Source organism: Xiphophorus couchianus, chromosome 9 (genome assembly GCF_001444195.1).
Source record: "Xiphophorus couchianus chromosome 9, X_couchianus-1.0, whole genome shotgun sequence".
Lineage (NCBI taxonomy): Eukaryota > Metazoa > Chordata > Actinopteri > Cyprinodontiformes > Poeciliidae > Xiphophorus > Xiphophorus couchianus.
Genome location: NC_040236.1, coordinates 2,378,270 through 2,393,528, shown reverse-complemented (window position 1 = coordinate 2,393,528; position 15,259 = coordinate 2,378,270). Strand labels below are relative to the sequence as shown.

The 15,259-nt window shown below is 38.5% G+C and overlaps 1 protein-coding gene across 7 annotated transcripts in view; it reads left to right on the top strand.

The window, feature by feature from the left end:
- ryr2a (ryanodine receptor 2a (cardiac)) overlaps positions 1–15,259 on the top strand; it is a 148,595-nt gene that overhangs the window by 18,738 nt on the left and 114,598 nt on the right. For all 7 annotated transcript variants that reach the window (XM_028027114.1, XM_028027112.1, XM_028027107.1 and 4 more), the window contains exons 2-5: positions 8,069–8,188; positions 8,662–8,766; positions 11,132–11,206; positions 13,000–13,078. In XM_028027114.1, the coding sequence (XP_027882915.1) occupies positions 8,069–8,188; positions 8,662–8,766; positions 11,132–11,206; positions 13,000–13,078 (379 nt within the window). The remainder of the gene's footprint in view (positions 1–8,068; positions 8,189–8,661; positions 8,767–11,131; positions 11,207–12,999; positions 13,079–15,259) is intronic.

Sequence of the window (15,259 nt, the reverse complement as noted above, 5' to 3'; positions counted from 1 at the left end):
CTGTTTTCCTCTGTGAAGTTTGAATGTATAATAATGTTTTGATAAGTTTATCACAGTGCAAAGCTCTTTGTTTGAACTGAGTAGTAAATGCTCCTGCATTTCTCAATCATCCATCACTAACGAAGCAAAGTTGAGCTGCAACAAGCTACAGAGTTCTGCTTGATTGATGATTGCTTGCTGGAAATATGCCGTGTTAAATTTCAGCTGCTACCTTATTGATTATGTTTTGTAATATGTCAAGAAGCAAGCAAATGGCATATCCCTGATTCTGATTACTAGATGGCTGTTGTCTGAAAAAAGTCATTTGATGGGAAAAGGGAAAGAAAGAACTTGTATGTATTGTATGATTCCTTCAGTTTCCTTTTGCATCTATCAGACCAAACTGACATTTTAAAACTTGAATGCATGAACACCAGCATTCTTTCTTCAGTCATTATCTTTGATGGAAAATTTTCAGGGTAGACTTGACAAGAATTAAATTGACTAACTCTGTTTTTGGTCTTGGTTGTTTGTTAAAAGTTCTTAAACTCTTTCAACATCTTAGCAGTCATGGAATCATTGTAGTCAGAGGGGAAGACACACAGCAATAGTAAATATGGGTGGAATGTAACTCTTGGGTTTTGGTGTTGTGAGTGAGTGCTAAGTGTAAACTGTGTATCAATCTCTCTTTTGCATGTCAATGGTCAATGAACTCAAATCACATGAGAAGCAGGTAGACCGTCCATCAGAATGGAATGACATTGTAAAGGTTCCAAATACACAGCTTCTGCTACTGGGGATGACTGTGGTCTTGTTTTTTAGTGAATATGAAAATGAAAGCATCAAAAGTTTTTACTTCTTATTTTACTATATTTTCTTGAAGTAAGAACTTGAGAACTTGCATATTGTACAACTGCCCCTCTGCTTTGGGTTTGCCAGTTAGATGCTGGAGAGTCCTACAGCAACTTACAACATTAGGATCTTCATATAAAAATGAATTTAATTGTATTTTAGGTAAACCTTTTAAGCAAATGGGTTAAGGTTCAGAATAGATTGATGGGTTTCAATTGCATGATGTCAATAAATGTATTGATACCTCATTTCCTGTTGCTATTGATCAGGGCTTCATAAAGGATTACTAATCTCGCTGAACAGTCAAAGATGCTATGGTTGTTCAACTCTGATCTCAGTGATTTGACTTAAATCCCACATAGATGCCATTTAAACAACAACAGGCTGCTTCTTGTCTCACCCCTCCATTCCTCCATTCACTCCTGATTACCAGATCCAACATGAGTCTGGCTCAGTAAGGCCAGCAGTAGTTTGCCAATGTAATTACAGAGACATGTGGCTGGATCCCAGGCCTGCATATGAGTGTTTATTTGATGTATTTCTGGTGTCATAGAAATGTTGGCATAAACTGTTCACTTAATCCTTCCAACCCCACAGGGAACCGTTAGAGTGGTCAGACTGTGGTCAGCTGAGCAGGAGGCTGGCAGAACTTAAATGTTGATTTATTGAGAAAAAGAACCATTACTAATTCAGTGTTAATGTGATATAAATTTAATAATAATCCTAACAAAGAACCAATTTTTACTGATGCGTCCAAAACAAGTTTTTCTCTTTTTTAATTGCCCCGCAAGGGGTCTTTTTGTGGGCTCTAGTGTCCCTTTTTCAAAGTAGGCTGACAGGAAAGGGGGAAGGAGAGAGGGGAGACATGCGGTAAATGTCTTCGGGTCCAGGAGTCGAACCCGCGACAGCCTCGTCGAGGCTAAGTTGGATCTGAATGTGGGTCGCGCTAACCCCTCCGCCACCATGGCACACCCCCAAAACAAGTTTAAGCTAAATTGAAATAATTACCAAAAATAAATATAAAACTCATCATGTTACCGTAAGTTACAAGAAAGAGCAAGTAAAACCAACTGTTACTTAGATTTTTGTCTGTTTAATTTTCAGATATTTCATTATACAAATTCTACACCGTTTTGATTACTAATGGAAAGACGGGTGATTAGGAGAAAGTCAACAAACTTCAATGCATGTTTATGACTGTTGCATGCTTATTGGCCTGTTGATGTGATCTACATGGCATTCCAAATATAATCAATACTTTTTGCTGCGGATCTCTACCATGTTTTAAAGTTATAAAACGAGGGCCATCTGTTTATTTGGTCCTTGCACTAACATGCATCCAGAGTGATCCAGTGAAATCAAATAGAGCTGAACACAGGTGTGAATAAACTTAGGACTGTTTTCTTTACAGCCTGAGGGGGTTGTAGCTGCACTACTTGGCAGTCTGAAACCAGTTCATTGGGACACTGACATGATGTCATGTGCTTCAAGCAACAAAAAGCTTCAGCAAAAATCCACACTGCTGTCAGATAATCTAGAAAATTAAACAACTGCGTCATTTTAAACACTTAAAAAGAAGGATTAACATTTTTTTTTTATTTAAGATTGAATTGCTGGAATTCTGAGCAAAAGAAGGGTGTTCTCTCAAAACTCTGGATTTCATTGACTAGTGAATATCAGGGCGAGTGATTTTCTTTTCTTTGTCCTGTGGTTTAATTTGAACACTTTTGGAGCTCAAACTGGTGGTGGTCACTCACTGCATTATGAAATCTCACATGCAAAGCACAAAGTCTCTGTAGGCATGAAGCAAATCCTGTGCTCTAATAGTGTGATGAAGGCTACAGAGATTCCTCTGGGATGCTCAGAAATGTTGTCGGTGGAATTTAAAATGTCTTTGTCATTTGAGTCAGTTTTTCCAAGGATCTTTTTTTTTTTTAAATTAGACTTTGTACGTTATTAAAAGATCACATCTAGGAGCAATAAGTAAACAAATAAAACAGAGCTCTGTAAGAATCAGGTTGTTCTGTCTAGGTAATACACAGTACTGCCTTTTATAGCCACAAACCAGGAAAATGACAAGTGGTGAATAATGAGAACATAATGGAACATTATTTGGAAACAAACACATAACTTGCCAACAAAATTGTCAGACTCCCTTTGTTCATGTCCTTTGTTTTAAATAACACCCAACTAATCCCTTAGAGTTTACCTAAGTTGTTTTACAGATTTATAAGACAACTTATGACTTATAAGTTGTCTTATAACTTATAAGTCACTTATGACTTATAAATTGTCTTATAAGACACCAGGAATTTCTCTAAACTAAAAATTCCTGGCACCAAGAAGGAAAACAAGATTGTTTTACTCTGCTCTGCCTCTTGACCAGGGGATTCTATCCAGCAATCAAGCCCCCCTAGTATTTAAAGAGAAAGTATATTGTAAAATCAACTTTTTTGAGCTTTACATCATATTATTCCCTCATCAAAAACATACCTGGAGTGTTGCCTTGATTCTTTCATGCATGTTTGACAATTTTTTTAAATCTCCCGTAGCAACCATTTACCTGTGCAAAACTCCTGGGAGGACTGGGCACCGCCTTCAAGGATGAAGCTTGGAGCTGCAGAATTGTTGTATTGTGTTTCTGACACACCCATAAATCTGACACACAAACATCCGCAAACAGTGATGGATGACAAGGCTGCCTTTCATTTTATAATTACACTTTTTACTAATGATTTTACCCCTGCGACAGACTGGCGACCTGTCCGGGGTGTACCCCGCCTCTCGCCCGGAATGTAGCTGGAGATAGGCACCAGCAACCCTCCCGACCCCATTAGGGACAAGGGTGAACGGAAAATGGATGGATGGATGGATTTTACTAATTTGTATCTAAGAATCTGACTGGGTTCAGCCTAACCTAGCCCTAACAACCATTCCCCCCCAACCCTGTCCAGACCCCATAGGACCGATGGGTGCAACATAGATTCATGTATTGAATATAAATTGCTTCCTAAAAATATTCCCCTTTTTCAGGACTAAACAGTTTGGAAACCAAAAATGTTGCTATGTTGACAACTTTTCTTTTAATTTTTTTTTTTACTTCTATCCTTTTATCCTGTTTTTTGCCTGTTTGTATCTTATACAAAATTAGATTTAGTGTTTAAATGATTCGTACATGGACATGAAGAAATGTTTTATCCACTAAATCTTTAGTAGAATCAAACACTTTTGCAGGTGGTTTCTAAACTCAGACATCTATGTGAAATGTGAAATTTGTACATGAGGATCTGAGCTGCTAGCTTTCCCTCAGTGGGTGATGTCATTCAGAGGTTCCCTCCGTCAGCTCCTCTCTCTCTCCATAGAAGGCAGGAATGCAATCTCCTGCTGACAGGCACTAGACATCTTCAAGCAGGGAAAACTTTTTGTTTGTGTCAGCCTTCATAAATGTCACTAAAGCACGATTCCACTTAATGATAGTCATGGAGACGTAGCAGCAGCCTCTCAGTGTCTTGTGTGTGGGTGTGGGCGGAGGGATTGCATCTGCCAGGCCAAAGTGTCATTACAGCATTACAACAGCCTCCGACAAGCCCTACATGGTTGTGTGTGTGATGGTATTCCCTCTGCCCACACACTTAGATCATTTAAACAGAGCATGAATTCGGGCAGAATATTATAATTCCAATGTTTCTATTACATTTAGTTGTTTCCACTTTTCTACTTAGATTGGCCTTAGTAAATGATACTGGGGTTTGTACTAACCACTGGTTCTGTCAGCTGCTTCCAGAGACAAACTGAGTGATTCACCAGGACCCAACTCTTCTGTTTGAACCCGCCATCCTGATTAATGCTCACACTACACAGCTGAATGTGCAGATTTGTTGTTAAATCTTCAATTAGCATTGTTTTCTGACGTGATGGGATATAGAGAGCCGCTTCATAAATATTCTTATGAATATCTAATTAATAAATAGTAGTCTTGGTAGCACTTCTTAATAACTACATCTTATTTAGCCCCATTTAACCTTTAATAAATAGTTAATTAATCTCGAAAATATCATTAAATAAGGATGATTTATACTTTATAAGCTATAAATGAACACATTTATTATTTTACTCATAATAAAAATGATTATTACCCAGTGTTTATTCATGCTCAATAACTTATAAATGAACTATTCTATATACTGTGTGTATATGTCTGTAAATTCTTGAATAAATGTACTTTACCAACATGTGTTAGATGTATTAATGGTTAGAGAATGTTTGAATTGGCTGTATACTAATCCTGCAGAGCAGTTTCTAGAAGTTAGTTAAGTCTGCGAACCCTTCTATAGTGAAGTCTATTCATGCTTTTATTAACGTAGACAAAACTCTGAATGGCCACAAGTTCCTTCCAAAATCCAGCCAGGAGACAGTTACAGTAATTTGATGTCTGACAAGAATATGACTGGATAAAATATTGTGTAATCAACTGAACAGTGCTATTATTATAGTGATTGGAGTCATACTTGTATTATTTGAAGCAAAAAAAGTTGATTTGGGAGTTTGTTGCAATTTAAATAAAAAGAGCCTGACCAAAACAGAATAAAAAAATTGAAATGATAAAGTCTTAAAGTAACTTTACAAAGTGTCAAAATAAATCACCATTACAAAATAATAATAAAAAACAATAAAATAAAAATAATCCTGAAATGAATGAATAAATCTGGAAATAAATGGATCATTTGTAAGTTGCTTTGGATAAAAGCCTCTGCCAGATGCATAAACATAATTACCATTTTAATATTGATTTTCTGTTGTGTTTTGGTTTCTAATAGATGTTTTAAGTGTTCTTAAACACACTGCAACACTTTCACTTCATTATTTAAACACACTTAAAAAAAAAAGTATTGCATCTGAAATATGACTCTAGCTGTTCCTGCTGACGCCAGCAGCCGGAGCATCCCAGTAAACCCACCACTGATTTACTCAGGGCATTCCATCTGAACCAGGAGGACACGATGGGACATATGAATGTAATAAATATGGATGCTTTCAAAGAAATGTGTGTGGATTTGAAAGGCAGTCCTACAGTAGCTTCATGGTACGCTACTCTTTCAAGCACATGCACACAAAGGACTTATTCTGATGTAAAGCTTGAGCACTGCAGTGAGTGGGCGAACGAGGCAGCCCTTTGGTGAGAGAGCAAGAGTTGAGTGAGTGGGAGCAAAATAGAGAGAGGAAGAGAGAGGGAGGAGGAACAGCAATAGGTTAGATGGATTATGTAAAGGTTTACACACCTTGAACAGGTATCCAGAGAGATCTGGGCTCAGGTGTGTGTTTTGTGTGGTGATGAAGCATCTCTCAACAATGATGTCTCTGTAGTTCTAATAGCGTTTCAGTGTGTACACTAATTTGATAAAATAGACATAGTATTTCCTGTTAATGTCTCCAATATCATATATGAATATATAGCAATAATAATCAAGGTCAGAGATTAATTGGAGCTTTGTTAAAAAAAAAAAATCTGTGTAGTTTTAACTGGACTCTGTCATGTCATCCTGTAAGCTGCAATAAATAGATCGTATCAAATACGTTTTATGTAACATTTAGATGTATTTAATCATGCAACAGTTTATATTGTTATCTGAAACATATTTGATGTACATTTATGCACGTATTTGGTCAAGAATACTTCACCCTATGCATTACGTTTTTAATATTCATATTTTTATACAGGAAAACTGTTTTATGTGATTCTTTTGTCAGTGTTCAGTAGGATGCTTCCAGAGAAACAATATTATGCAAGAGAGCATTTGCCTGCAGCCCTCCGTTAATCCTGCCTCCTCTGAGTGCAGGGAAATGAAATTCTTTGACAACTGTTAAGATGAAGCTCTGACAGTTTTAAAGACAATCTGAAACTGCATTTGTCTATAATTTCTCCTGTGAAGTGAATTACATTCACATGTTTCATAACGTTAATACTGGATATACACAACTCAGTTGTGCAGCATTTGCTGGTACTGTCCATTTTTTCATTTATATTCACACTGGTCCTGCTCAGTGAATCAAATGGATCAGTTCTGAAATTGGCTAACAGAACCGTCCCACAAACAGGATTACTAACACAGATTGGGATCCTGACATGAGGATGAGGATATTTGTTCTGTTCTGGGTTTTTCTAGAGAAATCTTTCAGATGAGTTTCACTCAGAGAACAGCAGCACTAAAACGACTGAAATGATACAGCAGCAGTTGGATTCTGCTCCCACCTAATAAACACTTTATGATTTTCTGATAATTATTTTATTGGTATCTCTAGCAGTCACATCAGTGAAGGTTACAGAGGTGTGATCCTGTTGATGTGTAGCGGCATCCCTCTCGAGCAACAAGCACAGGTTCCTGCCTCCACCCCTGACTGAGCAGAATTAGTTTGTGATATGAGAGTAGACCTGCTTTAAATTGATTGTCACACTGGGATCCAGAACATGTTGTAGTGCTGTTACTATCAGGCTGCTAAGAGGATTACCATAGTCACATGGACCTACTGAGGCTCATTGTACACCGGGGTGAATCTGTGTGTGGCTTTGGCAGCAAGATAGAGGGAATCTATCAGGGACCTGACAGCACTCAGCTTTTGCTTTTTTTGTTATTATTTTTGCTGTTGCCCCTTTTTGCAGTCCAGCCCGACCTGGGCTGGGTTCAAACCAGGTTCAGCTTCTTTGCATCAGCCCTTATGGCCCTGTTCCACCTCACTCTCTGGAACCCAGAATGATTCGAAATCAGCCATTGATTGGTTGATTGGCCTCAACCAATCAATGTACAGTGATATACAGATGAATGTACAGAGATGAATATTCTTCCAGCGACTGCTCGTTCTCTCCTCTAGCCTGTTGCTGCTTTATGCCGAGAAAGAGCTGGGGTTGTAATTCTATGATGGATTCCACCACAGCTGCCCTGTTGCCTGGTCCCATGTTGAGCTGAAGTTTGACCTCAACTTCCTGAGGTGACGGACGGGTGAGAAGCTCTGTGTTGTTCATTGCTGTGTCACAAGTAAATAATGACGCATACAGATTTGCACGTTTTGACATAACAATCCCCTCCTGTTTTCAAGGCGATGCTCTGCTCAGCAGTGCCAGAGCCGAGCAACAGCAAGGCCAGACCGGACCGGGTCAGGTCGGACTGCACCGGACCGGACTTGCTCCAGTCCAGTCTTTGTTATTAATTGCTATCCATGTTGTTGTTTTTCTTTTGTTCAGGATGATGAAGTGGTTCTACAATGCTCAGCTACAATTCAAAAAGAGCAGCAGAAGCTCTGCCTGGCAGCTGAAGGCTTTGGAAACAGACTCTGCTTCCTGGAGTCCATCTCCAACTCCAAGGTACTGATCATACTTTACTTATTTCTGTATGTAATTTGTTGCAGGCACACAAGAAAATACATCAACAAAAAAGTAGGTTATCTCAGTTCAAGAAGTGAAACATGCTTTTGGTTTATTGCAAACTGAAATATTTCAACTGTTCATTGGCTCTGGATCTGGAGTCCTGAAGGTCTAATGAGGATCAATGTACAATTTGTGAGAGTGGTGAGTTGTAATGTTTGCGGCTGGACATCATAGACTGCTCCAGATATTTCAGAAAGTCTCCATTTGGCCATGTCACTGTCTCTAATAGATGTATGTAAATGGTTGACTGGAACATTGTAGACTTGAAGGATATGAACAGTCCTTCACTTCCTGATGATCTATTTCAAGACTTTGGATTTTTTTCTAAAATAATACACACTGAACTGCTGACCATCCTCTGAGCTTCTCAGCCAACATCAGCCCTCCAAGCTGTGTCTTTCTACTTCCAGAATGTTCCTCCAGATCTTTCCATCTGTACCTTTGTGCTGGAGCAGTCCCTATCTGTCCGAGCCCTTCAGGAGATGCTGGCCAGCACAGAGGAGAAGGCTGAAGGGGTGAGTGAAACCACATCCATGTTCCAGGGATGAACATGGATGATCATTCTGCTTTCTGATCACTTTGTTTTTTCACTCTTTTTTTCTGACCTTTATGCCTTTTTCATTGAAAAATAGACTGTTGATGTTCATTAGTTCATGTGTAATTTGGCAAACTGCTGTTTTAATGGAGCTTAACGGAGACATACTGCAGAGCTCTGTACATGTTTGAAATAGGATGATAAATGGATGAATGGGCATTTCTTGTTGTTTTTATAATTATTATTTTGATTCAAATTAATTACAAAATCTATTTTAAAAAATATATATATACTTGAATATACTGCACAGTGGCGCAGTTGGTAGCACTGTTGCCTTGCAGCAAGAAGGTCCTGGGTTCGATTCCCAGCCGGGGTCTTTCTGCATGGAGTTTTCATGTTCTTCCTGTGCATGCGTGGGTTCTCTCCGGGTACTCCGGCTTCCTCCCATAGTCCAATAACATGACTGTCAGGTCAATTGGTTTCTCTAAATTCTCCCTAGGTGTGAGTGTGTGTGTGCATGGTTGTTTGTCCTGTATGTCTCTGTGTTGCCCTGCGACAGACTGGCGACCTGTCCAGGGTGTACCCCGCCTCTCGCCCGGAACGTAGCTGGAGATGGGTACCAGCAACCCTCCCGACCCCATTAGGGACAAGGGTGAACAGAAAATGGATGGATGGATGGATGGATACTTGAATATTTATTTAGTACTAATGTAAGAACTTAGTAGTGACTAGTAGTCTTACAGATTCTAACTTGTCAACAGCTATTCATTCAGATCATGTGGCTGGTAAATTATACACAGGTAGGCTTCATCTATACTATTAGAGTGGTAAATCATAAAAGATATTTTTCTAGTTTTGAGCTTAAAAGTAAAATCTTCAGTGAAATTTTCAGAACCAGTGTTGTTAATTATTTTCTTTAAAAATGACGATGTTTTTATAGGACCTTCATATAAATACCTTTATAGTATTGACTTTACAGTGCTTTGCAAATTTATTTACACCCTTTAAATTTTTCCTATTTTGTCATTTTATAGCCATTAACTTAACTGTATATTATTTGGATTTTGTTTTTAGACAGACCAATAGCTATCACAATTCTGTGAAGTAGAAAGATAATGCTATACAGTTTTTCAGCATCTTTACCCTTAATAATCAATTTATTTTAAAAGTGACCAAATTAGTAACCAAAGTATTTAAGATAATCTCAATATAATCCCGTTGTGTTGTGAAAGGCTCTAAAGTTTGAAAGAGAACATTAGAGAACAATCAGCTTCATAAAGAACAAACATTCTGCTTGTGTTCAGCTTTAAAACACGCCACGTTTGTTCCCTGCACTTAGTGCTGAACTGAAAGGGCTGGTACATGGTGTACCGTTATAACTTTGAACATATGTGGACATATTTTTTGCAAGGCTCTGTTCAGATTGTCAAATGTTATAAAAATAAAATATTTATAAAACTGCAGGTCTGTTACATTGAGCGTCAGCTCTCCTTCATCTGAATCCTTTCATTCTGGAGGCTCTGACATATCGGAATTGATCAAAGTTAGATAAGATTAGATAAAATAATATTACTGCTGTATAAAAAGATACTGAGGAAGGTGATGGAAATATTTTTACTTTACACAGTAGCTACCAAAAACTAGCATCCCATTATCTAGAAAAATCATTCTTTCTTTTTTTTTTTTGCCTTAAATGACATGTAAGTTTCAGAGACAGAACCTGGTGTTTTTAAAATAATACTTTAGAATAATAATAAAATGCTTTGGTTCCTGGATTTTGCAGGTAATTCCTTTTGTTTTGAACCAAAAGTGATACTTGATGTTGATCAAACCACCTTCATTTATTGATAAAAGATTTCCTCTTATTAAAGAACTGTGTGACAAGAATATCTAAGACAATATCTGGAAAAGAAAAAGGTCAAAATGTCTTGTAAATATTCTACTTTAACTTAGAATTCTTACCTAAATATTCACATTTACGGTAATAATCAAATCAATTTGCATAATTTGCTGCTCCAGACCAGAAATCCTCTGCAGCAGTGCAGAAAATGTAATTAACTGCTGATTATGAAGCCATTATCAGCCATACTGATAACGGTCTGATTTGAACCCTGAGTGCTTGTTTCATCAGCTCACATCAACTTGTTAGGGTGATATTGCAAAAATTTTGAATTTCGGAATTTTTTGATGTCTTACACCTTTCCCGTGTTATCAGGGATTTTGCACTCTATTAAGCTTTCTGAAGTGAAACCTGAAGGTTCTCTGCATGTATAGTTTGCATGAACAACGGTGATGTTCTGCACACTTTTATCTGTTATTTGTGTGTCTGCCTGTGTGTCTCGCAGGCGGCCCAGGGTGGTGGACATCGCACTCTGCTGTATGGACACGCTGTTTTACTACGACACTCCTACAGCGGAATGGTTAGTGAAACCACAGCAAAGCAACAAGAACTGCCTCAAGTAGGAGAAGCAGACTCAATTCAGATTAGAGTCATCAGTGTTAAGCGCCTGAAGGAGCTTCAGAGAACTGAGCCAGTCATCTTTAAACAATTTTTTTCATTGTCTCTTCTTTTATATTTCTCTCTTTCATTCGAGAAAGCTTAATAAAGGCTGTGTCATCATTCCAGGACCAGCCTTGCTGATTGTTTTGGGAGTGTAGTCTAAAAGCAGATAAGCCACTGCTACCAAAATGATCAGCTGCCTCTATGAACAAGTGAACTGTTCTGAGAATGTCAAATAAGACAAAGACTGAGCTATTTGTTGACAATGACAAGAAGTACATTAACTATTAGGTACACCTTGCTGGTACCAGGTTGGACCGCCTTTTGCCTTCAGATTCCCTTTGTGATTCAACAAGGTACTGGAAACATTCCTCAGAGAGTCTGGTCCATATTGACATGATAGCATTGAGCAGTTGCTGCGGATTTGTCAGCTGCACATCCATGATGAAATTCTCCCGTTCCACCACATCCCAAAGGTTCTCTATTGGACTGAGATCTGGTGACTGTGGAGGCCATTCGAGTTCAGTGAACTTATTGTCATGTTCAAGAAACCAGTCTGAGATGATTGGTGCTTTATGACATGGCACATTATCCTGCTGGAAGTAGCCATCAGACACTGTGGTCATAAAGGGATGGACATGGTCAGCAACAAGACTCAGGTAGACTGTGGTATTGATACGATGCTCAGTTGGTACTAATGGGCCCAAAGTGTGCCAGGAAAAAATCCTCCACACCATTGCACCACAACCAGTCTGAACCGTTGATACAAGGCAGGATGGATCCATGATTTCATGTTGTTGACGCCAAATTCTGACTCTACCATCCGAATGTCGCAGCAGAAATTGAGACTCATCAGACCAGGCAACATTTTTTCAGTCTTCTATTGTCCATGTTTGTTGTGAGCTTGTGTGAATTGTAGCCTCAGTTTCCTGTTCTTAGCTGACAGGAGTAACACCTGATGTGGTCTTCTGCTGCTGTAGCCCGTCCACCTCAAGGTTCAACATGTTCAGAGACGCTCTTCTGCATACCTCGGTTGTAACAAGTGAATATTTGAGTTACTGTCGCCATTCTATCAGCTCTAATCAGACTGGTTGTTTTCCTCTGATCTCTGGCATCAACAAGGCATTTGTGTCCCCTGAACTTCCGCTCACCGGATATTTTCTCTTTTTCAGACCATTCTCTGTAAACTCTAAAGATGGTTATGTGTGAAAATCCCAGTAGATCAACAGTTTCTGAAATACTCAGACCAGTCCGTCTAGCAACAACCATGCCATGTCCAAAGTCACTTAAATCACTTTTCTTCCTCATTCTGATGCTCAGTTTGAACTGCAGCAGATCATCCTGGCCATGTCTACATGTCTAAATGCATTCAGTTGCTGCCATTTGATCAGTAGATTCAACACTTGCGTTAAGGTTAAACTGACCGGTGAGTGTATATTTGCATTGAAAAATGTTATGCCTTTAAAGTTTAGAAAATATTAATGATGGTGGTGGCAGGACTACATTAAAAATGTTGAACTTCACTTTAGTTCAACAGTGAAACTGGCTGAAACTGGGACACAATTTTGAGATCCAACAGGATAATAATCCCAAACACAAATCAAAACAGGTCTTTAAGTGTTTTTATTGGTTGTTGTAATACAGTATGTATATTGTGATTATTGTGGGCTCCTATTTGGTGAAACTTGTTTTGCTTTGTGTTCCTCATTCTAGTTCTTGTGCTGTCTGTCCACCTCACGGTCGTCTACAGACAAACTGGCTTTTGACGTGGGACTGCAGGAGGAAACGACAGGTGATGGATGGATGTATGGATGGATGTATGGATAGATACAAGTTGTCTTAAGACAGTATCATTGATGATTTAGACTTTTCAGTTGTCGTGTCAGGCAATCTGACATTTCCATTGTTATCACTGATGTGACAGTTTTATAATGTCACATTATAAAACTAACCCCTTACCCTAACCCTAACCCTACCCTAAATTTGAAAAATGTATACAAAAAGGTTGCCAGAAGTGAGAATTCTGAGTGAGAAAGTTAGAGTTTCTCACTAACCCTGAGATCATCAAATTTGGTTCTCTTTCATATAAGTATAAATAATTATACTTATTTCCAATAATTATACTTATTTTTCCACTCCAGCTTTATAGCTGGAGTGGAAAAAAATCACTGACATGACAGTTTTAATTATGTTTTATTAATAAAAGTAGAATGTTGTAGATTCGCCAGGCCCTTCACTGTCCGTTTATAAAACCTGCTCTTCTCTTTTGTCTAAGGCACAAACTTAATACAAAAATCTAAGTGGTACTTTTGAATACCTATGCTGTATCAAATCAGGCTTTCCCTCATGGCAGTGTTGTAGTCAAGACAACCTAACCCGAGACCGAGACAAGACCAAGACTTTTAGGGTCCGAGACCAAGTCAAGACCAAGAACAGCACCCCGCGCTACATGAAACAAAATGTGAAATATGATCAAAATTGCTAATCAAATTGATCTGAAAGATTCACATTCCCATAAAAATACTTAGAGCTGAAATAAATTTAACCAGCATTAAAAGCAGAACAAACTCTTTGTTCTCCTATTCTAAAAGATAATGCCCTGGGCATTTGCCCATATCATTCATGTCAGAAATCACCACTGCCTGCACTATTAAACATAGCAATTGAGGCAATGCCCTGAAGGTAAACAATGGTCAACTATGAACACTGACCAAAGAGCAACAAGCAAGAAGTAACCAAGCACAAGGCGCCCAGCATGACTGTACTCACCCTCTTTCCCACTGCATGACACACATGCAGTGGGAAAGAGGGTGAGTATGGCAGACATTACAGCTACCAATTTGAACGAAAACAATCAACGAGCAATGTGTATGCTCTGCGTGCTCTTTTGTTCTTGTGTTTTATTTATTCGCTAATTAAATAAATATCAACGTATATAATTAAATAAAATTATGATAGCAACTGCAGTGTACGCAGAGCATTACAAGAACAAAGAACAGCTCTCAGTGAGGCTCCAGTCCTAACTTCTTAGTAAAGAGAAGTTCAGAAGTCTCAGATTGTTCGTGAACAGGGGCGCTGTATAGAGTGGGAAGTTATGACAATTCCAAGGGCCCCTGACCAACAGGCGGCCTTCCGCAATTTTTTTTTTCATAGAAATGAAAAAAAGGGGGCCCTGTCAATTACAAAATTAATTATATTGTGTTTTCTAAAATAGTTTTTAGCAGTAAAAATTAAATGTTAGCCCTCCCAAACCAAAAAGCAAACATTTGCCCTGAACACCCCTGGATCTGCATGAAATGGTTCATTCCTGCTTAGCTTGACGGTGACAATGTTCAGCAGCAGTCAGTTGAAGACAAGAACGACTGTGGTTGTGACTATGCTGCTAATAAAAATAATAAAGTTAGGTTTTCAAAAAATAGAGAGACAGAGGGAGAAAAGGGTAAAAACCCAGTTTTTCTCCGAGGTGGTTAGACTGTGTGAGATTATCAACCATTCAGCATAGTTAGCTTAGCTACAGACTGTTTGCCTCCATTTCACTAACATTTAATGAATTAAGGAAAGAAATTACCAACATATTCATATATTGAACTGGTCTCTGTATCTTTTACCACTTAACAACAGATGAATCAGTCAGCAGCAGCTCTAACCCACGTCCCTCCTAACCCGTCCTCTAAGTGAAAATAAAGCTGCAGTATGCAACTTTTATAAAAAAAAGGTTTTTTTACATATTTGTTAAAACTGATATTATATTGTGACATGAAGGAATAATCTGACAGGAGAGATAATCTGTGAATAATCTATTTCCTCTGCTTTCTCCCAGTGCTATCTAGAAACAGCTAATCAGAGACAGCAGGGTTTTACTGCTGTCAATCACAATCTCATGTTCATCTCATCCCTATGCTGCAGCCAACAGCGTATTGTGAATGCTCATTCTAGTTAGCATAGCTACCAATGACAGCACATAAACATTTTT